General features: G+C 53.0%; 1 protein-coding gene across 1 annotated transcript in view; it reads left to right on the top strand.

The window, feature by feature from the left end:
* Positions 1 to 2,096: 2,096 nt before the first annotated feature.
* The window catches only part of LOC147725893 (long-chain-fatty-acid--CoA ligase ACSBG2-like), a 680,835-nt gene continuing 656,136 nt past the window's right edge, over positions 2,097 to 26,795 (top strand). The window contains exon 1 of the mRNA XM_086960036.1: positions 2,097 to 2,347. Coding sequence (XP_086816162.1) covers positions 2,252 to 2,347 — 96 coding nt within the window. The 5' untranslated portion in view covers positions 2,097 to 2,251. The remainder of the gene's footprint in view (positions 2,348 to 26,795) is intronic.

The following is a 26,795-nucleotide window of genomic DNA, read 5'->3' as shown; positions in this document are numbered from 1 at the left end:
CTGGAAAAATGGGTGCACCTACAGCTAACGAAACATATTGATCACTTCATTCTTCTCAACCAACACCAATCAGGCTTCCGTGCAGGCCACAGCACAGAATCAGCCATGACACACATCATTGACTACGCCCTGCAAATACTCGACCAAAATAGCTCCTGCCTACTCATCCTACTGAACCTCTCGTCGGCCTTTGATACGGTCAAACATGAGAACTTGTTAGACCTCTTGAAACACAGAATGGGTTTGTCTGGGACAGTACTTAGTTGGTTCACTTCATTTCTCCAAAATCGGACACAACAATTCAAAGTTAATAACACCCTCTCCAAACCCGTCCCAGTATCTCTAGGTGTCCCACAAGGATCCGCACTATCCCCAACACTATTTAATCTCTTCCTAGAACCGCTCACTGAAATCCTACAAGCCTCTAACGTGCAATTCCACATGTACGCTGATGATACTCAACTCTACCTCAAGATACACACCCTAGAGGACGTCAAACTACTTAATACAGTGCTTAGGAGCACCCAAACTTGGCTTGCAGAAAATCATCTCAAACTGAACGCCCTAAAGACTGAATTCCTACTAATAGCGCCCCCGGCTCAAATCCCCAAAATGCAAGATTGGATCAAACATATTACGGCTTTTAACCTTAAACCTACCATCGTAGATTCAGTGAAATCACTAGGAATCACTCTGGACAGTAACCTCAACATGCAAAAACATATCAGCAATGCTACAAAGGGAGCCAACTTCCAGAAAAACGCTTTGAGGAAACTGAAACCCTTCCTACCACACAATGACTTCAAGCAGGCAGTACAAGCTCTGGTTATACCCAGAGTGGAATATGGCTGTGTCCCTCTCTGTGGCCTACCCAAAGCATCAACTGCACCTCTTAGACTAGAGCCTCAATCAAGGCAGCAGCAAGACTCCTAACTGGATCTAAACGTAGCTCCCACATCTCCCCGGACCTTCAATCCTTGAACTGGCTGCAAAAGGAGGCGAGAATCCAACTGAAAATTGCCTGCATGACACACAGAGCCATGCATCACAAGTCACCCAGCTATTTGGCACAGAAATTGACGATCTCGGGTGGTCCCAGATCCTCAAGAAGTGCGGCAAAACTACTACTAAAACTACACAAATTCCATAAGAAAAAAACGTTTAACAGATCCTTCTCTGGGATGGCACCCAGAATATGGAATGCCCTACCCCCAGAAACCAGACTCAACCCATCCACTACCTTTTTTAAAAAGGAACTTAAAGCCATCCTCATGGCCAAATACACATGATACTACTGAACCTACTGAAGTCCTGTGACGAAACGCACATGTGCCCCCACCCTCAAGACACTTTCTTTCCTTTGATGTTACACCTAACTATGCTGTTTTTACTATTTGCCTTGTACATATGTTTCTGATCTACTTCGGTTTTCTGTTTAAGTAACATTTACTGTTTGTACAGCACTCTGATATCCGCTAGGATCTTGTTCGCGCTTTATAAAACTTTCAAAATAAATAAATAAATGAACAGAAAGAATGTATAAGGGCAGGGGTGAGTGGGTGTTTATGTCAGAGAAGAAGGCTTCAGCCTCTTAGGGGGCGACATCAAAAGGATGAACCACTGAGGGCCCTTGAGACCCAGAACAACCTCACATTACTGTGCCCTGTCCCCAGAGCTCTAACTCTGCTTCTCAGGTCCCCTGCCTCCGATTTTTTTAATAATGTATTCGTATTTTTACATTTGAAATTGAAGTGTTTCTTTTTAATTCGTCGTTGCCAAGAAGCTCGACGTTTTCAGCCAGTTCTTCTTTTCTGATTCACCGATGGGCCTTGTATACTGGGATTTCCCACCCAATGTCTGTGAAGTGGGACCACAAGTCCCAGAATGCAGTTGGTTAAAAGCCAGGCCTTGCTGGGGAGGGTCTTGGCTGCTATGCATGTGCAGCTTGGGAGAGACTCGGGGGGCGTCGCTGACACTTTGAAAGTGCGGGGTCTGTGGCTTCCGGGTTCCGTGTCGGTTTCAGAGGCGCGCCCTTTAAGCCTGTGTCCTCGTGCAGGCGCGAGCCTGGCCCTTTAAATCCCGCAGCTTCGCTGGTAAACAGGGCAGTGCTTCCTGCAGACTGCCCTTGACAGAGCGTGCACCGCCTCCTGCTGCCAGCACAGCCCACCCCGGTGCCAGCACAGCCTGGCAGGCCTCGGACCCTGCACCCACCGCGCCCAGGAGCCCCACCGGCAGGACCCTGCCCCGAGCCATGGCGGGGCCCTCGCTGCTGCTGCCCCGGGCCCTGCGTGCCCCCCGCCTGCTCCTCCGCCTCAGGACCCCCTCTGCCGCCCTGCAGCGCCCCCAGGTAACCCCTGCTGCCTGGCACGCCTGGGTGTAGCGCCTCGCACCAGCTGAGCTGCTTCGGAGCACTGGAGGGCGAGGGGAGTGGGCAGTGGATGGGGGATAAGCGGCTGGCGAAGAGAGAAAAGTTTGAGAGTAAAATAGACGCGCCCCGCCCCTCTCCAATGTCTGGCAAGTCCCCCCATTTATGTACTCAGCAAAACCAGAGGCACGAATAATTCAAGGCATGCACACACGTGTCCCTGCCGTGCACAGACCTGCATGCACACACGTGTCCCTGCCGTGCACAGACCTGCATGCACACACGTGCCCCAGCAGTGCACAGACCTGCATGCACACACGTGTCCCAGCCGTGCACAGACCTGCATGCACACACGTGTCCCAGCCGTGCACAACCCTGCATGCACACACGTGTCCCAGCCGTGCACAACCCTGCATGCACACACGTGCCCCAGCAGTGCACAGACCTGCATGCACACACGTGCCCCAGCCGTGCACAGACCTGCATGCACACACGTGTCCCTGCCGTGCACAACCCTGCATGCACACACATGTCCCTGCCGTGCACAACCCTGCATGTACACACGTGTCCCAGCCGTGCACAACCCTGCATGCACACACGTGTCCCTGCCGTGCACAACCCTGCATGCACACACGTGCCCCAGCAGTGCACAGACCTGCATGCACACACGTGTCCCAGCCGTGCACAACCCTGCATGTACACACGTGCCCCAGCAGTGCACAGACCTGCATGCACACACGTGTCCCAGCCGTGCACAACCCTGCATGCACACACGTGTCCCAGCCGTGCACAACCCTGCATGCACACACGTGCCCCAGCAGTGCACAGACCTGCATGCACACACGTGCCCCAGCCGTGCACAGACCTGCATGCACACACGTGTCCCTGCCGTGCACAACCCTGCATGCACACACGTGTCCCTGCCGTGCACAACCCTGCATGCACACACGTGCCCCAGCAGTGCACAGACCTGCATGCACACACGTGTCCCAGCCGTGCACAACCCTGCATGTACACACGTGCCCCAGCAGTGCACAGACCTGCATGCACACACGTGCCCCAGCCGTGCACAGACCTGCATGCACCCACGTGTCCCAGCAGTGCACAGACCTGCATGCACCCACGTGTCCCAGCCGTGCACAGACCTGCATGCACCCACGTGTCCCAGCCGTGCACAACCCTGCATGTACACACGTGCCCCAGCAGTGCACAGACCTGCATGCACACACGTGTCCCAGCCGTGCACAGACCTGCATGCACCCACGTGTCCCAGCAGTGCACAGACCTGCATGCACACACGTGTCCCAGCCGTGCACAGACCTGCATGCACACACGTGTCCCAGCCGTGCACAACCCTGTATGCACACACGTCTCCCACCCATAAATCTCGATCTGCATGCCCCCACGTATCCCACTCGTGCATCTACCTATGTTCACCCGCGTGCCTCACCCAGGAAGCACTCTCCCTCCCGCCCCAATTACCCATCTGATGGCACACTTCCTTCTCGCCTTAGTAGACCCGTTTTGCTCCCCCCTCCAACCCCCCCAGTCAGGCACATGGTATATTTTCCCGCGCGCTCAGCTGACCCGGGCATTTTCTCCGTCCTGGCACCTTTTAGTGCCTGCAGCTGGAAAGGGGCCCTTGAAACACGAGGGGTACATGCAGCATGCCTCATGCCAGGGTGGTACCCAGTCGATTAAAGGGGCTTTCGGTGGGTCCTAAAAACAGGTGCTGATATGGGTCCCGATCGGGCGCTCCCTTCAGGCTGCAGCGGCGCCCCCTTCCCTGCCCCCGATGTAACTTCAAAGAGACTCCTTAGAGCTCTTTCACAATCTCCTCAATTCAGAACTGAAGCCTTTTAACTGTTATATACAACGAAGCCATGGTGGTTCTTTGTTTATCTTATGCAACTAGCAACCCTTGGCAAAGCCAATAGTCCTGGCTTGTTGTGGGTGTTATGTTACTTGTAGTATTACCTGCAAGCAATGATAGGAACGGGAAAAGAGGGGTGGCACACTATGCTAAGCACAGATTTTTATCTTGAGTGTTTTAAAGCCACGCCCTTAATTACATCGGCCACATCCCTTTGTGGACGAGAGGCGGGGGGGGGGGGGGGCTATGGGGGCGGGTTATTTGCAGTGCTAAGGGACCCAGCCAGGGGGCGTACATTTAATATGATTGAGATTGAATTGGTGTGCAGATGTGCATAATGATACTAAGGCATTTCTGGTATATTTTGAGTATTCTATTTCCCTTATACCTACAAAAGGGTACATTTATTATTAAGGTGGGCTTCTGATGGTGCAACACCTAGATCACATATGACTTGCACAAGATATTTTCCTTAACATTTTTGGGAAAGGTTTAGCTATGGTTAACCCTCTGGTCTCGACATCACCAGCCCCTCCTAGGTGGCACAGCTTGGCCTCAAAGCTTCTTACCTGCTGTGAAGTCTGATTGCCTCTTTCTGGAGGCGGGCAAGCTGCTGAAAGCTTGAGCCAGGAGTTCCAGGTCCTCTTGCACCCTCAAGCCCAAAATGAACTGCCCTCTGATTGTGCACCTGCCTGCCAACCAAACCCTAATCTCACGTGCAAAGAATAAAGACAACATAGTGACCTTTATTGTAATACAGGAGAGAAAGAAAGATGCAGCCATCTAGAGGCTGACGTGCACAATGTGAACGAAGACATTCTGGGATCAATCCCAGCTTCCCCACATGACCAAATTGTGTGATCGTAGACAAACATTTTATCTTACCAACCTCCTTTTTCTTCATCAGCACATATGAAAGTATCTTCAGAAGCACACGTTCAGGATGTGTGCTGTACAATCACATCTTGTGTTAGATTTAATACACTACGATGTTGCTTCAATCAATAAAACAAAACAAGCCAAACGTAATGAACACCTGAAAAGCGACTTGCTCCCTAGATCACTAATGGCATTGTCGTCACGGTGGGAGCACTGACTCCTCTCAATGCTGTGATATTAGCTGGGGAAACAAATTTTAAAAAAAACAAACGTCCTGGGTCAGTGGACAACGAAGGTTGTGTCTTATTTTAGTGTTGGACAGATGGGCGTAACGATTATAGATTATAATGATTGTCGAAAAAGGAGGGGCATAAATTCCTCGGGAAATGCAAAGAGTACACACTTATGTAGTTAATTAATTAAAATTGCGCACTTATAGTTTCCAGAGTAGACACGGGTAAATGACAGATTCTTAAGTAGTTGCTTCAGATACCTTCAATCAATATGACAAATCTCATTATAACATTATGACACGCATGAAATTTTTTTTTGATTTAAAAGCATATCACCACATGTGTTTGGTAACAATATAAATTTTATTACACTTTATCAATTTACAAAATACCTTAAAAACCACTTTAAAAACATTTAGCAATAAACATGTTCATCACAATATCTTTGATAAAATATAAATATAAGCACAGAATCAAAAGGTCGACGCGGCGTTTCGGCTTTCTTTAGTACACCTTCATCAGGACTGATTCTAAACAATTAAAATAATAAAACACAAAGTTACCAAACAATTAAGAGTGGCTGCTACAATGTTCATATATCTGTTATCACATTACATTCTCCCGATTTAGTTTACTCTTTATCCTGTTGGTCTACACACATTTTTATTTATTCCAAACCACATGATCTGTATCTCTGTTTTCAGTTCTCATTGATTATTGTTAACAGTTATTATTTGTACATCTATACATTCCTCTATTTTGCCTTCCCCTTGGACATGTGTACATTATGAAAAAGATCCCCATGCTGCCATCACTAAAAATAGTACGTAATCTCTTATATTGACTGCGTACCTTGTTATTCCAAATGGATTTATAGCCCATGTGGACGGAACTAGTTGGTTCAATGAAGAGTCCTTTTAAAATTCGGACAGTTGGTAGGTCGCAATTTGCTGGTAGTTATGTGCAAAATTGCTCTGTCTCTAAATAAAGACATATAAATGTCAATGATTTATACATATTCATAGTCATGCTTGCAATGCATTTGAATGATAGATCTCATTGGTACCTACCTAATGTTAGAGGGGTGAATTCAATTTCCTCTGGTTTAAGATCGTTATGTTTATTGGATATCAAAAGGGACCGGATTCCCTCCTTCTGTGCCTGTAGATATAAGAGCACAATGTACAGGGATTGTTTTTAATTATTCTTGCCCTGTTGGTGCACTATTGGGTAATTCCCTATGGTAGACGACATACCTTTAAATAGGCTACGTTCCTGCCGTATTTAGCTGCCAGGAGGAGCCACCATTTTGTATATTTATCCGGCAATGTTCTCCCTGCAAGATTAACATTAATGTAGTGGATGTAGCGCCCAATCCCTGTTACACTCTCATTATTTCCTTGAAACAATTCCCCTATAGTTGCACTCACCGTGGGAGCCGGAATACCGGTTGCTAAACAAATGGAAAAAAGACACTTTTATTTCAATGGTAATGTTTTCAGGGCTCGACTTATGTACGAGCTTTTTAGGCCAAGCTAGACTGTGTGGTTTGGCCCTGACTGGCCTCTCCCTGTTAATTTGTCGGTTCACCCACCTATACCCCTCCCAGGGCCATCTCATTAACCCGAGAGAAAACAGCCTCTAAAAAACAAAATACAATGGTGTTGAAACACTGCGGAGAAAGCAGATCCGCACTGGAGGGAGTGTGGCCTAGGACTTGTTCAAGCAAACCCTTTCACGTGGGCTTGATGGGCCGAGTGTGGTAATGCAGGGCTTGTCGGGCTTGCAGCTGTATATCTGCTATGCTGGACAGTGCAGACAGTCTCATTCAAGAACATGCAGAGGGTCACAGAAGCATTCATGCCCAGACAGAGCATTTAGTGCATGTGCATAGCTGCCAAGGTTTCACACTGCTTATGCGTGACATTTTCATATTTTCAGTGTAATTATGAGTGACATTCAACGACTATGAGTGACACTTTCTCGCCAGCAAAATCATGCAATGAAGATGAGGGAAACATAAACCCTCAGGATAGTGAGGACGAGGCACACGTAGTTCGCAAAACCGGCCCCTGCTCAGCTGACACCCCCTGGGGTTAGGGGGAGTGCAGCTGAGCAGTTTGTGAGCGCTAATTTCGGCCAAATGTGTTACTGGGGGGCGATATTGACGACCCCCGGTAACAAAAAAACTGCCCTCAGGGGCCCAAAACCGGCCCCCACCCTAGCGGCCTACCGCGAAAACGCCCTTTGCCCGCTATAGCCAGCAGGCCCGGACTGGCCGCACCGGGCAATCCCCTGGTGCGCCGTACGGGTGGGGACCGGTTTTGGGGCCCTGGGGGCCGTTTTTGTTACAGGGCCGTTTTTGCAGCATAGCTGCAAAATCGGTCCTGTAACAAAATCGTCCAAAAACCGGCCCCGGCAAAGAGCTCGGCCGCCCCCACCCACCCTCCCCGAGTGGGGAGGGGGGCGAGCACTTTGCCAGGGCCGGTTCTAGTTCCCAGTCCAGCCCTGATGACCAGTCCGGCCCTGGCTGGCTATATTATTTCAAAAACACTTCCGCTTGCTCATCCCTATAAAAATCATCAGCTGAGCCGTCCACCCCAGTCTGGCTCGCTGCCCGCTACCTGCCCAGCCCCGCTGCTGGCACCAGATCACACCAGCGGCAGCCTGTGAGAGCCACACCACACTCTGCTGACCTAGCGACCTGTGCCCTCTGGTTCATGTACCAAGCAGGTGAGGCGTTACTTACTAAAACACTCTCTGCTCACCTCTCTCTAGTGACCCTCGTTTTTGGCCTAGCTACATTCCTGTATTTTCATCCAGCCTGACAAAAGCATCTTAATTAAAAGTTCCCTTCCAATTTGAGTTACATTATCAAACTGCATGACGATACAGCTCTCCATGCCTCACTCCGGGTGTTTCTACGCCCTGTAAACTTAGGATGATAGCATTATCCATTCGCATGACTCTCAGTTTACCAGCCTCGGAAAGATGTCAGGACAAGTGGGCCTCACGAGGATTCAGGCTCATGAACTGCAGGTCACTGAAGAACCATTGAGAAAGCTATTGTATAAGGAGATTTATTAACACTTTGCAAAAAATACTCAATTTTGTATTATTTTTGAACTTGAAATCTTGAATATTACTTTGTTGTTTTTTACGTGGAATACATATTCAGTCATCATCCACTATGGACGGCTGTATGTTCTTTTAATAAAAAGAAAAAAAGCTTAAAACATGTTACAAGCCTTGGGAATATGACAAACAAAAGATTTTACTCTGCATGTGCAAACTTTTTACATGTGCACAAGAGGCCTGTCATGCAAGCTGTGTGCAGAAACGCAGGCAGAGCAAAGTGTATTTACACAAGAGGCGCCTGTTGTGCAAGCTGTGCGTACAGAAACAAGCACACATCCCAGCAAGCCAGGAGTAAAAAAGTAGATTCAGAAAAGGGGGTGGTGATGAACAGAGTGTCTGAATTAAGCAGACCACTCTTACCCAGTCCAAAGATCAGGGCTTGATCCATCACCGTTATTTATCTCACTGCACCATCCCAGCTCAGAACCTGGCTATATGCAAATCAGTCTGTCCCTGGCCCAGTGCATCATGGGAACAGGGCAGACTAAACTACCAAGCCAATTCTTCACCAGAAAGCAGACAAGCTACCGGGGACCGGTTTCTGGCATTTCAGCCGTCTTCGGCCCGGCTTGCTTGAATCCTGATCGTGCAGTGAGAAAGGGACTCATGTCTGAGTATACCCTGCCACACCTATAGTGGCCAAAATCGATTCAGAAAAGGGGGTGGTGATGAACAGAGTGTCTGAATTAAGCAGACCACTCATTGCACCATCAGGATTCAAGCAAGCCGGGCCGACGACGGCTGAAATGCCAGAAACCGGTCCCCGGAAGCTTGTTTCCTTCCCAGTGTAAGAATTGGCTTGGTAGTTTGGTTTGCCCTGTTCCCATCATGCACTGGGACAGGAACAGACTAATTTGCATATAGCCAGGTTCTGAACTGGGATGGTGCAGTGAGCTAAAAAACGGTGTTGGATCTAGCCCTGATCTCTTGACTGGGTGAGAGTATTCTGCTTAATTCAGAAACTCTGTCCATCACCACCCCTTGTTGTTAAATAGGAGTAAAAAAGTAGGCGCAGAATAACTGTGTGCACAAGAGCAGGCAGGGCATAGAGTGAATATTCACACAAGAGGCCTGGTGGAAGCAGTATCCACAGAAACAGGCAAACACGTAAAGTAGCTACCAGGAGAAGAAAGACAGTGCGAGCTCATAATCTGCCTTACCGTCAACAGCAATCCAGTCCGGGCTCACCCACAGACACCAAGAAAATTCACTCATAGCTCACTGAAGCCGACACATTCACCTAAAACAGAACGTGGCGCAGACCCATTCACCCTGCTGATAGCACGCCTTCACAAGCCGAACCAGACACCAGTCTGTGGCAGGAACCTAAGAACAGGTCGGGACGCCACAGCAGGCCTACATACCAATGGAAGAACGTGTCATATAAAATACACATAACATAAAATAACACACAACAGCATGACACAAGCGGTGCAGACTGCAGGTACAGAAAGTTACTGTTGGACTTCTGGCAGGTTCACCCCTGAACTTTTTGCATTGAACTCTGAGATAAGTATAGTGATTTCTGGTCTTTGCGCACTTTAGCACTGTGGCGCAGTGTAAAGTGTGTGCTCTCTTTGAGTGCGTGTGTGAGATTGGCCTGCCCTCCCATAGGAATGCATGGGGATATGTGTGTTCATGATAGTTCCTGATTTGTAGGGAGTGCAGGGTCGAGTTTGGTATGTGCGGACTCGTGTGATTAAATGCTGCGCGATGATGTGTGCTGATTTATTATGACTAGTGTGGAAGTGCCACTTCTAGAAGTTGGCATGTCTGTGCAGTTAATGTGAATTGACTGTCTGGCTTGTGATTGGCTGGAGATGGCTGGTATGCCCGGCTCCAGGAGTCAGGATGGGTCTGCCCCGGTGGTGAATGGAGAGATCTACCTGTTGATGGGAGGGAGGAGTGCACCCGGGACCTGAATAGGGCTGGGCTTTCCCTCCACAATGCTGGCTCCACCCCCTGTGGTGCGTCTGATGTCCCTAGCTTGTCCTGTGAAGGGGGAGAGTGGCTGAGCACAACAGAGTGCTCCAGAACCAGCTGCGCCTGGTTTTCCCCCACCCTGCACCCTAGAGACAAGGGAAATGGGTGTATAAAAAGAGGCTGTGACCTCATGTAAAATGTTCTTGTTTCCTAACTTGAATCTACCAGGGGCGTGCTGCTGCTGGGGCCCAGGGGAAGGCTTGCCTCACTGGGCCCTGCCCAGCCCCTGGATACCTGGATACCTGGAGTTCTTGCTTTGGTCCTAACAGGAGGGGGCTTGCTGCTAGTAGGGCCCAGGAGGGACCGCCATGGGGCTGTCTCCTTGCTGGAGTGTCCTGTGTGCTGGCCCCTGGGCCCTGCATTGCCCCTCCTGATGCCCAGGACCTCTGGGACCCCTTTCTGCTTTAGGGGGATCCATCTTTGGGGGGTTTTGTAGCTGTTGTGCCCCAGCGCCTGGTAGGCGCTTTATTTTGCATTTCTAGGCAGAGCGCTGTCATGTTCCCTCGGGGGGGGGAAGCGCTCCAGCCCTTTTGTGGCCCTTGCGGGTGACCACCCCGCTCATTTTATTAATCCGAGAGTATTTGTAAGCCTTAACTGGTGCCCACCCCGTCTCTACTTTTACTTTGGACTTCGATGGTGCCAACCCCTCGTTATTGCCCCCCGAGAAATCACAGCCACAGCCGTGGTCGAAACCGGAAGTCAGGCAGCATTGCACCTGGCGGTAAGTGGGACTTCCGGGTTGTCGAAGGAAGTCCCGCCCGCCGCCACGCTGGGATTGGCCAGCGACCAGCCAGAAGAGGAGACTGCTGCCCCGGAGCCACGAAGGCTCCACACACTAAGTCCCGGTCCCGAGATAGGGGACCGGGTGAAGACAGGGCAAAGCGGGCACATTGTGATGGTGGGGCTCCCATGAGGAGAGAGAGCCCCGCCAAGCGCTACCGCCCCCGAGGAAGAGAGAGCCTCCCCCGCGCCAAGCCGGTGAGTGAAGCCGGCAGGGGGAGGGTAGTAGGGAAGCACCACGCCGGTGCCTCCCTCCAGGGCAGCCCCGCTTGCTAGAGGGCAGCCCCAACGAGACCCTCATTCGCGGAGCCCCGTCGAGTGGGGGTCCCTGTTCTACGGCGCCGGGGGTCTCCCGAGCGGCCCCGTCTTGCAGCGGGCCGCTCCCCCCGTGGAACCCAGAGTTAGGGCGGCCTGGATGGCAGTGGGCCACCCCCCACCCCCATTTTACTGAGCCATTTGTGGCTCCAGCGATGGCCACAAAGATCGAGGAGACCCCAGTGGGGGTCCCGAGGGCCAGGGGGGCACGTGTTCTTGCCCCTGAGGGCCCCCAGTGATTTCTAGAGCCCAGATGGCTCCCAGAGGGAACAGTTGTGCCAGGGCCCATGTTGTCCTGTCCCCCGCAGTTCTTTAGGGGACACCTGCTATTTCTAGAGCCTAGAGGGCTCCAACATGTTGGCACAGTTCTTTCCTAACGGCCAGTGAGGGCCCCTGTGGCAGTTTGCTTCCCAGCTGCCCAGCAAGTAGTGGGCAGCCGCACCGTTTAGGTTTTGCTTTCTAGGGACATGTCTTGGACTCAGGAGTGACTCGCACTCCTTCGCCCCTACTTTGGCATTCCCAGCTGCTCAGCACTTAGTGCCAGCTGCAGCGTTTAGGCCCTGTTCTTGTCCTCCGGTGCCCAGCAAGTAGTGGGCAGCTGCTACGTTTAGGTTTTGGCGCAGTGGCGCCACCTGGACCTTGATGTGATTTATATGCTAAATGTGATTTATGTGCTAATGCTTTGGGTGTTAGGAAATGTACTGTGGGTAGTATGTTTTGCGCACCCTGTGTTATGATACCTCTAGACATGGCTTATGCATAGGAGGTTGTTTTACCTGTTTAGGTATGTTAGGGAGATTGTACTTCCCTGTATGATGGTCTAATATAGTTAGACTGGTGGGATACTGTGTATGATGGATTTCATGGCACAGACAGTGCAGTGATTATCAGTGTTTACTGACTGTACGTTCTATGACCTATTGTTACTTGTATGTTTTAGTTCACCTTTACCAAGTTCCCTTTGTGATGATCCTGACAGTGGTCAGGTGTACATAATCCCTTGTAAATATTGCCAGTTGGCATAATGTACATCCTGTGATTTTGATTCTGATGTATTGTGATGATACAAAGGCTATTTTTGATGTAACCTTGTGTGGAGTTCCTTTTGTAGTGTGCCTGGGATGTTGTTGCTGTTGTTTGCGTGCACAAATGGTTTACACACTGCCTCCGGGATAAGCCTGACTGCTCGTGCCAAGCTACCAAGGGGGTGAGTAGGGGTTGAGTAGGGGTTATCTTTGGCGGGTGACTTCCTTGCTCTGACTAGAGCGGTGGTTTCTGCCTGGCTTTGGCGTAAGCCTTAGCCAACCAGAAATCGCCATTTCTAACAGTTACTATAGTGTGTGCAAGGATAGAAGCTCGATGCCAGGTACGAGTGAGTGTCTTGTGTGCATTTTATGAATCCGCATGGCTTGCATGCCGTGCACTAGAGTCATCTGCTCCCAGGACATGCCAGGCCGTGCCCTAGGCTCTCCACTAAATGCTCTCCTTCCCCTGCCTGTGCTCACAGGCTGCTGACAGCGGACCTCCCCCTGTCTGTCACTGTGCTCACAGGCTGCTGACAGCACACCTCCCCTGTCTGTGACCGTACTCACAGGCTGCTGACAGAGCACCTCCTCCTGTATGTGACCATACTCGCAGTGCTTCTCCCCTTGACTCTGACTGTGCTCAGAGGCTGCTGACAGCTCACCTCCCCCTGTCTGTGACTGTGCTCACAGGCTACTGACACCTTTCCTTATGTCTGGGGGTGTACTCACAGGTTGCTGATAGTTGTTCTTCCCGGGATCATTTACATCCGCCATTTCCAGCTCCAAAACTTTATTTGCTCTCATAGACTGACGCCCGCTCACGCTCCGGGGCAGGATGGGCCCACCTATTAAGCTGTGTCTGACTCCGATGTCCGTGAATGTAATGCCACGTAGTGTAAGGGGTCCTATTAATATATTATAGTGGAATAGAAGCTAGAGCTGTGAGCAGCTCAGCCCTCCCCCCAAGCCTAACACTGCAGCATTCAGTCAGCACTGTGCATTATAGCAGCGCTTCAGCTTGACAGCTGAGGAGGCGCTATAATTCATGACATTGCAGTTCAGTTCGGTGATGCGGACCACAGAAGTGAAATGCACTAGTCCAACGCCTGATGTGTGGTACTTGGCAGGACTTCATGTGCTTTAGAAACGCTTCCTTTCGCCTCTGCCCACATTACTAAACCTTGATTCCCACCGGCTCTGCACAGCATCACTCTCACTACCTTCCCCCCTCAGTCTGGGTCCAATCAAGTGCAGCCCTACTCTGCTAGGCCAGCCAGAAGCCTTCTCCACTTTCGCCAGAGTAAGGAGGTATGCCTACAGTGCTATTGACCCCACAGAGCCTGATTGGACACTGTGTCCGTAATCACAGTGTGAGTGTGGCCCTCCCAAACTTCCTGCCAGCTCTGAATGAATGCCTACGGTTCCCACTTAAATTAGCGCATTGTGGGGGGTAGATCACCGCTCGATCATCAGAGCGCTTCAGGAAAACGGACCAACTCCGTGTCAGCTGCAGTGCACTTCTTTTTGTGTATGCCAATTTCCCTGAGCTTGGCTTGCTGTCCCAGTACCAGTACTCTCTGTGGACAAAGAGAAGTTCCGGTATTCAAGAGCAGAACATTTAGAAGAGCCGGTACTCAGTACCAGTGAGTACCGGCCCATTTAAAGCACCGATCCCACTTAAAGCCCTGCCTTTAGGTGGTGGCACCAACCCGAGGTTCTCCGGGCGTGAAACTCGGGAGGGAGCCGGGCTCACTGAAGCGAGGGTATCAATATTGACATAAGAAAGTCCTCTTGATTTCACTGCTCCTGCCCCTCTCTGCGAACACTGTCTTCTGCGCACGCACACTACCCTCTCTGCACGTGCGCACACTGCCCTCTCTGCACTTGCGCATACCGCCCTGTCTGCCCATGGGCACACTGCCCTCCCTATGCGCACTCTGCCGTCTCAGTGCGCACTGCCCACTATGCGTGCAGTCAATCAATCAATCAATCAATCAAAGACATTTCTAGAGCGCACTACTTACCCGTAGGGTCTCAAGGCGCTGGGGGGAGGGGGGTGCCGTTACTGCTCGAACAGCCAGGTCTTCAGCTTCTTCCTGAAGGAGAGGTGATCTTGGGTCAGGCGCAGGTCGGTCGGTCGGGAGTTCCAGGTCTTGGCGGCCTGGTAGGAGAAGGACCTTCCTCCTGTTGTCGCTTTTCGGATGCGGGGGACGGCGGCGAGGGCGTGGTTGGCTGATCGGAGGTGGCGTTTGGGAGCGTAGAAGTTGATTCGGTTGTTGAGGTAGCTCGGGCCTTGGTCGTGTAGGGCTTTGTGTGCGTGGGTGAGGAGGCGGAAGGTGATTCTTTTGTTGACGGGGAGCCAATGCAGGTCTCTCAGGTGTCCGGAGATGTGGCTGGTTCGTGGGATGTCGAGGATGAGTCTGGCTGAGGCGTTCTGGATCCGCTGGAGTCTCTTCTGGAGCTTGGCGGTGGTACCGGCGTAGAGGGTGTTGCCGTAGTCCAGTCGGCTGGTGACGAGGGCCTGGGTGACGGTCTCGGTGGGGATCCACCAGAAGATCTTTCGTAGCATGCGTGGGATGTTGAAGCACGACGAGGAGACGGCGTTGACTTGCCTGGTCATGGAGAGGGAGGAGTCCAGGATGAAGCCCAGGTTGCGTGCGTGGTCTGTCGGTTTGGGTGCGGTGCCCAGGGCTGGAGGCCACCAGGAGTCGTCCCAGGCGGAGGGGGAAGAGCCCAGGATGAGGACTTCCGTCTTGTCTGAGTTCAGTTTCAGGCGGCTGGTCGTCATCCACTCGGCTACCTCTTTCATCCCTTCGTGCAGGTTGGCTCTGGCGGCGGCGGGGTCGTTGGTCAGGGAGAGGATCAGCTGGGTGTCGTCGGCGTAGGAGATTATGTTCAGGTTGTGTCGGCGTGCGATGGCCGCGAGGGGGCTCATGTAGACGTTGAAGAGGGTGGGGCTCAGCGAGGATCCTTGAGGGACGCCGCAGATGACATCGGTGGGCTCTGACTTGTACGGTGGTAGGCGGACTCTCTGTGTTCGTCCGTCGAGGAAGGAGATGATCCATTCCAGAGCCTTCTCCTGGATTCCGACGTTGCTGAGGCGCTGAACTAGGGTGCGGTGGCAGACAGTGTTGAATGCCGCGGAGAGGTCCAGGAGGATGAGGGCCGCTGTTTCTCCGTCGTCCATCAGGGCTCGGATGTCATCGGTGGCGGCGATGAGGGCGGTCTCGGTGCTGTGGTTGGCTCGGAAGCCAGACTGTGAGGGGTCGAGGGATCCGTTCGTCTCAAGGAAGGCGGCCAGCTGCTTGTTGACGGTCTTCTCGATGACTTTGGCTGGAAACGGGAGGAACGAGATGGGGCGGTAATTCTTGAGTTCGGTGGGGTCCGCTGTGGGTTTCTTGAGTAGAGCGCTGAGTTCGGCGTGCTTCCAGCTCTCAGGGAAGGTGGCGGTGTCGAAGGATGTGTTGATGATGTCTCGCAGGTGGCAGTCTGCCCCCGCTACTCTCTGCTCCCGGTACTCTCTGCTGGTGCCGCTACTCTCTGCTCCTGCCCCCCTATCTGCTCCTGCCCCACCCTCTCTGCTCCTGCCCCCCCTCTCTGCTCCTGGTCCCTCTCTCTGCCCCTGGTCCCTCTCTCTGCCCCTGGTCCCTCTCTCTGCCCCTGGTCCCTCTCTCTGCTCCTGGTCCCTCTCTCTGCCCCTGGTCCCTCTCTCTGCCCCTGGTCCCTCTCTCTGCCCCTGGTCCCTCTCTCTTTCCCTGGTCCCTCTCTCTGCCCCTGGTCCCTCTCTCTGCCCCTGGTCCCTCTCTCTGCCCCTGGTCCCTCTCTCTGCCCCTGGTCCCTCTCTCTGCCCCTGGTCCCTCTCTCTGCCCCTGGTCCCTCTCTCTGCCCCTGGTCCCTCTCTCTGCCCCTGGTCCCTCTCTCTGCCCCTGGTCCCTCTCTCTGCCCCTGGTCCCTCTCTCTGCTCCTGGTCCCTCTCTCTGCTCCTGGTCCCTCTCTCTGCTCCTGGTCCCTCTCTCTGCTCCTGGTCCCTGGTCCCTCTCTCTGCCCCTGGTCCCTCTCTCTGCCCCTGGTCCCTCTCTCTGCCCCTGGTCCCTCTCTCTGCCCCTGGTCCCTCTCTCTGCCCCTGGTCCCTCTCTCTGCCCCTGGTCCCTCTCTCTGCTCCTGGTCCCTCTCTCTGCCCCTGGTCCCTCTCTCTGCTCCTGGTCCCTCTCTCTGCTCCTGGTCCCTCTCTCTGCTCCTGGTCCCTCTCTCTGCTCCTGGTCCCTCTCTCTGCTCCTGGTCCCTCTCTCTGCTCCTGGTCCCTCTCTCTGCTCCTGGTCCCTCTCTCTGCTCCTGGTCCCTCTCTCTGCTCCTGGTCCCTCTCTCTGCTCCTGGTCCCCCTCTCTGCTGGTGCCCCTCTCTCTGCTCCCGCCCCCCTCTCTCTGCTCCCGCCCCACTCTCTCTGCTCCCGCCCCACTCTCTCTGCTCCCGCCCCACTCTCTCTGCTCCCGCCCCACTCTCTCTGCTCCCGCCCCACTCTCTCTGCTCCCGCCCCACTCTCTCTGCTCCCGCCCCACTCTCTCTGCTCCCGCCCCACTCTCTCTGCTCCCGCCCCACTCTCTCTGCTCCCGCCCCACTCTCTCTGCTCCCGCCCCACTCTCTCTGCTCCCGCCCCACTCTCTCTGCTCCCGCCCCCCTCTCTCCGCTCCCGCCCCCCTCTCTCCGCTCCTGCCCCTGCCCCCCTCTCTGCTCCTGGCCCCAACTTTCTGCTCATTCCCCGCTCTCTGCTCCTGCCCCCCCCTCTGCTCCTGCCCAGCTCTCTGCTCCTGGCTACTACCACTCTCTGCTCCTGCCCCCCTCTCTGCTCCTGCCCCCCTCTCCCCCTCTCTCTGCTCCTGCCCCCTCTCTGCTCCTGCCCCCCTCTCTCTGCTCCTGCCCCCCTCTCTCTGCTCCTGCCCCCCTCTCTCTGCTCCTGCCCCCCTCTCTCTGCTCCTGCCCCCCAACTCTCTGCTCCTGCCCCCCTCTCTGCTCCTGCCCCCCTCTCTGCTCCTGCCCCCCTCTCTGCTCCTGCCCCCCTCTCTGCTCCTGCCCCCCTCTCTGCTCCTGCCCCCAACTCTCTGCTCCTGCCCAACTCTCTGCTCCTGCCCAACTCTCTGCTCATGCCCCTCTCTCTGCTCCTGGCTACTACCACTCTCTGCTCCTGCCCCCCCCGCTCTGCTCCTGCCCCCCCTCTCTCTGCTCCTGCCCCCCCTCTCTCTGCTCCTGCCCCCCCTCTCTCTGCTCCTGCCCCCCCTCTCTCTGCTCCTGCCCCCCTTCTCTCTGCTCCTGCCCCCTCTCTCTGCTCCTGCCCCCCTCTCTCTGCTCCTGCCCCCCTCTCTCTGCCCCTGCCCCCCTCTCTCTGCCCCTGCCCCCCTCTCTCTGCCCCTGGCCCCCTCTCTCTGCTCCTGGCCCCCTCTCTCTGCTCCTGGCCCCAACTCTCTGCTCCTGCCCTTCTCTGCTCCTGCCCTCCCTCTGCTCCTGCCCAGCTCTCTACTCCTGGCTACTACCACTCTCTGCTCCTGCCCCCCTCTCTGCTCCTGCCCCCCCTCTCTGCTCCTGCCCAGCTCTCTACTCCTGGCTACTACCACTCTCTGCTCCTGCCCCCCTCTCTTCTTCTGCCCCCCTCTCTTCTTCTGCCCCCCTCTCTTCTTCTGCCCCCCTCTCTGCTCCTGCCCAGCTCTCTGCTCCTGCCCAGCTCTCTGCTCCTGCCCAGCTCTCTGCTCCTGCCCAGCTCTCTCCTCCTGCCCAGCTCTCTGCTCCTGCCCAGCTCTCTGCTCCTGCCCAGCTCTCTGCTCCTGCCCAGCTCTCTGCTCCTGCCCCGCTCTCTGCTCATGCCCCGCTCTCTGGTCCTGGTCCCTCCCTCTGCTCCTGGTCCCTCCCTCTGCTCCTGGTCCCTCCCTCTGCTCCTGTCCCCTCTCTCTCTGCTCCTGACCCCTCTCTCTCTGCTCCTGTCTCCTCTCTCTCTGCTCCTGTCCCCTCTCTCTCTGCTCCTGTCCCCTCTCTCTATGCTCCTGGCCCCTCCCTCTGCTCCTGTCCCCTCCCTCTGCTCCTGCCCCTCTCTCTGCACCTTCCCCTCACACCCTCTCGCACTCTTACTCACATGTGCACACACTCACACTGCAGCTTTTACTCTCCTTGTGCTAGAAGCACTTGCCCTGCTGCTGCCCCTGATATCATCTTTAGAAGGTTGTTTTTCACGTGTCTCAGACTGGCCCTAAAGGGTATCAGAGCACGTCACAAATGTTAAAGTCAGATACAGCAAATGTGATGAGTGATAAAAGCTGTGAGGAACACAACTTCCCATAGTTATGTGGAAGTCCGAAAGCCGGGTACGTTTACTCGGCCCTTGCCTGAGCCATAGCCACAATTCCTGGGGCTGGTACAAACTAGTCCACTGGTTCCATGATTGGGGTGAAGTTCTGGCTACCTGGAGAAGTTAACCGGCCTGCCAGGTGGATTTGTCGAAAGAGTGATCTTTTCATCTGTCTTGAAGATTTCGATCGAGGGGTTCGTTCTGGTTGGGGTTCCATAACTTGAGCACCCTCCTGAGAAGGATCCGTTAGGAGTTCTTTACCATTTGCAGAGGAGGACTTTCAATAGGAGCAGGGGAGATGGCATTCTCCTCCTGAGGCGGAAGGCCTGATTTAGATCTCGGCGGACAGGTTGCTCCATCACATCGATGAAGGATATCCCATCCGCTAACATATAAATCCAATAGGATGTAATGGGATTGTTATTTCGGAGGACGGAATATCCATCTCCACTGTGACCGAGTAACCCATCCGTTGAGATCTGAATCGGGCCCAGACTATTCTGTAGAAAGATAGTTCGGGTTGTTGAAGAGATAAAGATTCTCTGACTAATACACACCAATTTCAAGATGCTTTGATCAGGAGACTATGCAAGAACAACGGAGTAGGTTCAATGAGACTGTAGTTCCTAGAACCTGAAATAAGCAGAGCAGCAGATTGAAGGGTAGCTCTGAGGAGAGCCATGTGGTGTTTGAGGATCCACATTAGCAAGGAATTGCCACAGTCTACTCTAAAAGGGCCTAGAGACTGGACATCATGTTGGCTAAGATATTTATGTGGGATTGAAGATTCAGGTTCTTGTCGATTCGGAAGCCAGATCTTAAGCGCAATCAGTAATGGTGGGTTGACATCTGAAAGTGGTCACAGCTTTTAGATCATGTTTTAATGGTGTAGTGCAGTTGGGAAGAGAGATAAGTAACAATTCTGTCTTAGGGGTTAAGTTTGAGGTGGGGGTGGGAGTTCAGTTTGAGGTGGTGGTTGGACACCCAAGATTGGATGTTGTCTGGAGTCAGAGTTTGGTATTCAGTGTCCTTGGATAAAGAGACCTTGGATAAAGCGGAGTGTCGTCTGCGTAGAAATGGCAGTAGATTTTCAATTGTTGAGAAGGGCACTCCGAGCTTCCATGCATTGATTGAAAAGAGGGACAGAGATTAGGGACTCTTGAGACATACCTTGTTGAAGTAGAAGGAGGTAAGAGGTGGCTCTTAGAATTTGTATGGTTTGGAAACAGTCGCTTGAGATATTCCAGCGTATCAGCGATCCTCTCATCTCTTGAAGAGTAGGATGGGTAATGGTGTCAAATGCCGCAGAGAGATCGATGAGGGTAGGGTTGAAGCAGTGACTGTGTGTTGTCCAAAATAAAGGCAGCATCGTTGACAATTTGAGGTATAGTCATCCCGGTGCTCTAGCCTGGTCTACTACCTGATTGTTTTTTTTTGGGTTTCGATACAGTTTTTAAGGATTTTGGTCAGAAAGGGATGATTTGGTACTGGCGAGTAATTGTTTGCATTTTCTGGATCAGATTATTCAGAAGGCGGGTATTACCTGACCAATTTTTACTAGCCCAAGGTCAATGCCTTGTGCAAAGGAGCCATTGATATATTTGGTACAGGAAGTAACAAAGGTGGCACTCAGGTCTTTGACGGTGGCTGGTATCGGGTCTGCAAAGTGGGAGGATGGTTTGGGTTTGGAAGTGATTTTACAGAGGTCCGAGTGAGCGACTCCCTTGAATTCTGTCCAGGTGGCAGCAGATTTCTCAGTTTGATCCTAGGAGGAAGGATTCATTTGTGTCAAGTTGAAAGTTCAATCTTTTGGATTTTATTCTTAATAAAGAAGGCAAAATATTTGCAAGTCGTTTTGGTGTTGTCATGAGGTTAAGTATTCGGTGGAAGATTAGATGACTATCGGACTACTTTAACGAGTTTTCTTGGACTTTTTTTTGGGCATTTTTAACCTCAGATCAAATCAATTAGGTTTTTGCTTCTAAGACAACGTCTTGTACATTTATTTTTGCTCAGTCTGTAAATTGTTGAGGTTTTCTACAGTGGAGTATTGGCACCATCTTCTACTACTCTCAGGGTTTCCTCTCAACTGTTGGTTGTTTTGAGAAGCACTATGCCGAGGGGTTTGGTTTGTCTTGTTTCTGTTTCTGTTGTAGCACAGCTGCTTCATGAATGACAAGGGACATAATGTTTATATATTGATCGGTCTTGTTTTCAACCTCATGTGATGTTGGTATGACACCGAGGAAGGAGCAGATCTGAGTTGAAAGGGTCATTACATTGATGTCAGCGTAGTCTCTCACCTGCTGTTTACTGTGCTAAGGTTGACATCTGTTGTTTTGGAGGGTGACAGTTTAAAATGTAACGACCGGCCGTGGTGGAAATGAATCCTGAATTAACTTGATCTTTGTAGTAAAGAAACGCGCCAGATCCGATGCCCAGGTCTCAGTAGGGGCAGACTGACTCGCATTCGACCGAGGGGCAATAAATTCCCTGACAATTGTAAAGATCTCTTTGCAGGAGTTCGAGGCATCCTCGATCCTCCTCGCAAAGTAGCTTTTCTTCTCAAGGAGAATATCTCGATGGTAGATTTTAACCAAGGCTTTGTATTCAAGTCTGAGAGCAGGGTCGTACTTAGCACGCCAAGCCCTTTCCGCCACCTTGCACTGCCTGCGGGAAGCAAGCAGCGCTCCAGTGAACCACGGCGCAGACACCCGCTTTGGCAAAGCACGAGGAGCCCTCAAAGGGGCCAGATCGTTCAACCTGTCTACAAACCAGGACTGCAGAGACTCCAAGTCCCTCTCCAAAACCCCCGTAAGAGGGCAGGGATGCTCACACAGTGCCTGAGACAACATTTCTGGAGTCACTCTATGAAATGCTCGAGACGCAGATCCCAGCTGTCTTGTGGTACTAATCAGGGGTTTCGTATTGCCCAATATGAAGAAGTTAACCAACCGGTGGTCCGTCCACAAGACCGGCAGGAGTGCCGCCACTTCAATGCGGGACGTAGAAAAGACCTGATCCAAAGTATGGCCTTTGTCATGCGTTGGTTCGAAAAGAAAGGGGGCTAAGCCCAGAGGGGCCGTGATATCAGAAAGTTTAATAACGTCTGGGTCCGAAGCCTCATCCATATGAAAGTTAAAGTCACCGGCCAAAATGCAATGGTCCGCTCTCAAAGTCAGCGTCGACATAGCACACTGGAGGTCTTCAAAAAAAGTACCAGCTGGGCCCGGAGGTCTATACACCAACAACACTTTCACTGACTGATGTGGCGCCAAAGATAAAGAAAAGGCGAGGGATTCAGACCCTTTAATAGCCTCAGTGGGAATAATAGAACATACAGCGGATTTCTTCACCACGAGTGCTATCACCACCACCCCTTCCTTCCAATCTGTCCTGCCTGTGGATACTATAATCCGGGGGGATCGCTAAGGCGATATCCGGATTGGAAGAGGTACCTAGCCAGGTTTCTGTGAGCATCAGACACAGAGGCTTTTCCGTAGTCAGGAGGTCAAAGAGCTCCTGAGCGTGACTACGCACTGACCTGGTGTTAAGCAGCATACAAGGATACTTCACAGAGGGCCCCTCCCGGACAGGGAGTGTCGGGGAGCATAGCATGGCGACCAGCCACAACCAGGGCATCTGTTCTTTCCCCTGTGGCGACCTGGAAACACCTTCACACAATCACCCGATACCTTTTGTAAGGACCGCAGTTGCGAGGCAGAATAACAGACCATGATGGCTACGGAAAAATCTGACCAGGTCCTGGCCTCCCGCCGCTCCGACCGCCTCCGTGCCACGGACGGGCGCAGACGGGCAGGACTCTGGCACGACTCAGGCTAAGCGAAGGCGCTCCCGCTGCGCGATACCGCTGCGCTAGGCAGGGAGCTTTAAGTAGGCGTCCCACATATGCTTCTGCGCACTAGAGCGCTCCCTAAAGATGGCGCCCGAACAAACAAACACCAACTACCCCACTCCAAGATGTCTGCTGCTAAATGAGCCCACCCCGGGAACCGGACCCGCTCGAGCAGCGGTGGATTCCGATTATGATGCAGGTAAGAGGCCAATTTTAAAAACCAGGGCTAAGAACTAACGATGAAAAACAAATATAGAACAGGTTATTTTAAAAACGCTAATTAGCAGCGTGAGCGCGAGGCGCTAGGCAGCAATGTCGATCTTAATCGGCACATTTCTTTACTACAAAGATCAAGTTAATTCAGGATTCATTTCCACCACGGCCGGTCGTTGCCTCCTTGTGTTCTGAGGCTAGTCCTGCTTCATTGGTGCCCCCAGGCCCAGTCCTGTCAGATTTTCCGCCGGTCTCAACTGCTTTGTCACTGTCGCTTCTGGCCAATCTTAAATCTGGCTCGCCACTCGACCCATTTCCGGCCAAATTTTTGGCGAAGATGGCGGAAGTGGTAAACCCGCTGGTCAACCCCCTCCTGAATCTTTCTCTGAGTCAGGGTGTGGTCTCGTCGGCGTGGAAACAGGCCATGGTTATTCCCCTTATCAAGAAGCCCATGTCTGACTCCCGAGGTCTTAGCCAATTATAGACCTATTTCCCTGCTCCCTGCACTGGCTCAGACCCTGGAGAAGCACGTTCATAACGTCCTTTCCAATTTTCTGGAATCACACGACCTGTTACATTCCACCCAATCGGGCTTTCGCCCGAATCTTAGCACAGAGACGGCGCTACTGGAGGTCCCCGAGGCTATTAAGGAGACATTGGACTTGGGTGGCAGAGCCATGCTGATAATGCTGGACTTGTCGGCGGCCTTCGACACCGTCCCCCATGAAGATCTGCTGGTCAGACTCTATGAGATCGGTCTGAGGGAGACGGTGCTCAGCTGGTTTACTTCTTTCCTGGCTGGCCGTCGACAAACGGTCTGGGCCTCCTCTAGCTCTGCTGAGATGCCGCCATTGGGAGTCGGAGTCCCGCAGGGCTCGGTATTGAGCCCGACTCTTTTTAACATCTTTATGACCCCTCTGGCGGCTCTGGCTGAGTCCTTCGGGGCCCAGATCGTATCCTATGGAGATGACACCCAGCTGCTTTTTACCTGCCGGAAAGAAGAGGATTTTGATGGAAAGAGCATCCGTGAGTGCCTGAGTGCTGTTTTTAAGTGGCTCCAACTGAACAGCCTCAAGTGCAACTCAGATAAATCAGAGGTGCTCTTCTTCGGCTGTCAATCCGATCCAGACTGGCAGGTATGGTGGCCGGCTGATATGTCTCCTCCTGGGCGATCGTCTCAGCTAGCTAAGAACCTGGGGATCAAGATCGACAACGGTCTGACTCTAAGATCACAGGTCTTTGCCCTTACTGGCACCTGCTTCGGCCTGCTCCGTATGCTCCGGAAGTTCTTCCCTCTGCTCTCCGAGGACCACAGGAGGGTTACGGTACAGGCCTTGACTGGTTCAAGATTGGACTATTCAAACGTCTTATATCTTTGCCTGCCGGAATATCTCCTGCAACGTATGCAGGTGGTCCAGAACGCGGCAGCGCGTGCCATTTTTGGCCTGCATAGGCGAACTAGAGTCCCTGACTTATTGCAGTCGCTTCACTGGCTGCCTATTCGCCAGAGGATAGCTTTTAAAGCCCTAACGCTCGCTCATAAGGCCTTTTATGTAACAGGGGTGTTGGACAGGCCCCAGGAAGGGCTCGCTCCCTCCCCGCACGACAGGGCCCGGACACCGGCTCTCCAGGTGCTACCCACAGAAGCAACCCGCAACCCGTCCCCTACGGGACGCTTGCCCCCGGATATCTCTGTATCACTGGCCCGGGTCACCATCAACACCATTGCCCGGCCCAGCCGCCATCTTGGACACTGCACCACGAGGCCGCGTGGCCTCAGCTCGACCCCAACCCTGGGCCTGGCCAGGCCCCGACATCCCGGCACCACCATCCACCCAGGAGGTGAACGGACCACTTGGCAGGTCAATGGGAGAAAGAAGTGTCGATGGCTCTCCCCCGCCAGGTGCCGATCGCCCCCAGCCTCCCCGGGCGCTGGCTCCACCCCCCTGCTGGGTGTCTGGACTCCCTCATCCCGGACCTCCTGACCTCCAAGTGCGAGGGTCCGGACATCAAAGGGCGCCAGACCTATAACTGGGGCAGCTCCAGAGCAGGAAGGCAGTTGTATCCTGGAGTCGAGAGACAACGTGAAGAACTCATCCTTGACGGACTGCTGGCGCTGCCGCAGCCCTGCCTTGTGAACTGTCGTCCTGCCTGCTGGCGCTGCTGCGGCCTTCTGCAACCTTCATCCTCGTGGGACCTGCTGGCGCTGCCGCGGCCCTTTGCAACCTTCATCCTCGTGAGGACCTGCTGGCGCTGCCGCGGCCTCTTGCAACCACCATCTTCGGGAGGACCTGCTGGCGCTGCCGCGGCCTCTTGCAACCACCATCTTCGTCGGGACCTGCTGGCGCTGCCGCGGCCCGTTGCTACCTACGACCTCCTCGGGACCTGCTGGCGCTGCCGCGGCCCGACCTTCCCGAACGCCGAGCTCGAGGATTGTGAGCTACCCATCATTTCATCTCAATACCAGATTGGTAACAAGACTGTCCCGCTACCCCCTTTCCCCTTCAGAGACTAGAATTGAGAGGATCCTCGTGTCCTGATCTCATTGTACCGTACTACCTTACTTCGAGAACTGCATATAAAGAGCGTTAACCTTATCCTTGTGTGGTGTCCATCTGTGGGGGGGAAGTTACTTGTCTGTACGATCGCTGGAGACGGCCCTCACCGGAGGCCTCTCCCCTTGTCCTCGGCCGACCCTCCAGGTCCCCGTCTAACATTGGTGGCAGCGGTGGGATCCGAACCAACGCGTAATCGTACAGAGAGTAACTCACCCCACGACTAAACCACAATGACGACCAAAGAGAGCGGATCTACAGAGAAATTCCAAATGGAAAAAATAGAAGAATACAGCCATCGAGAGCTAAAACAATTTTGTATGGAACTAGGCATTGCTACCACCGGTCTGAGCACGAAAGATGACTTTAAACACGCCCTAGAATCTTGGGCAGAAACAAATGCCGCCAGACCCCGGGACCAAAACATCGAAGCTCCAGAGACAAGCACCACTCCGACCGAAGAAAGGAGAGCGGGTCTCTCCCGGGAAGAGATCCAGGAACGAGAAAAAAGCATACTACACGAGTTAGAGTTGGCAAGGCTCAAGTTGGACGGAGAGCTGAAACTGGCGGAACAAAAGATAAACTTAGAACACTTACGGCTCCGAGAAGAGCGGGAAGAAAAGCAAAGACAGAGAGAACTCGAAGAAAAAAGACTGGCATACGAACACTAGCGCAAGCTAGCAGAGATAGAAATGCGGAAACAGAACAAAGACCTAGGGGTGCCCGAGCAACTGCGCACCCCAGGAGCTACAGAACCAAAGGTCCACATCCCCAAAGATGTCGTCCGAGAATATTATCGGAATGACGACATACAACAGTGGTTTAAGGCCTACGAGATCGCCATGACCTCCCACCGGATCGATCGAAGTGACTGGGGAGCCGATCTATGGGGGAGGTTCGTCAATGAAGGCCGCGATGCCCTGCTACAGCTCCCGGACCATCAAATGACGTCCTATGACCACATGAAGGCTGCCCTCCTCACTCGATATGGGCTTACGCCCGAAATGTACCGCCAGAGGTTCTGCGACTGCACCCGGATCCCGGGTACAATTTGGGTAGAATATGTGAACTATTTCAGCCGAGCCTTCGAGGGATGGATCAAGGGTAGCCACGTAACAACCTACGAGCAGCTCTTCAACCTCATTGTGTGGGAGCACCTCTCCAACAACTGCTTCGTCGAGCTCAGGCAGCACCTCCTCGACAGTAAATTGACTGAACCACGGCAGCTCGCCGCTGAGGCTGACCGATG

Source organism: Lissotriton vulgaris, chromosome 3_1 (genome assembly GCF_964263255.1).
Source record: "Lissotriton vulgaris chromosome 3_1, aLisVul1.2, whole genome shotgun sequence".
Lineage (NCBI taxonomy): Eukaryota > Metazoa > Chordata > Amphibia > Caudata > Salamandridae > Lissotriton > Lissotriton vulgaris.
Note: the sequence above shows the minus strand (reverse complement) of the source record. Positions and strands in the feature narration are given on the sequence as shown.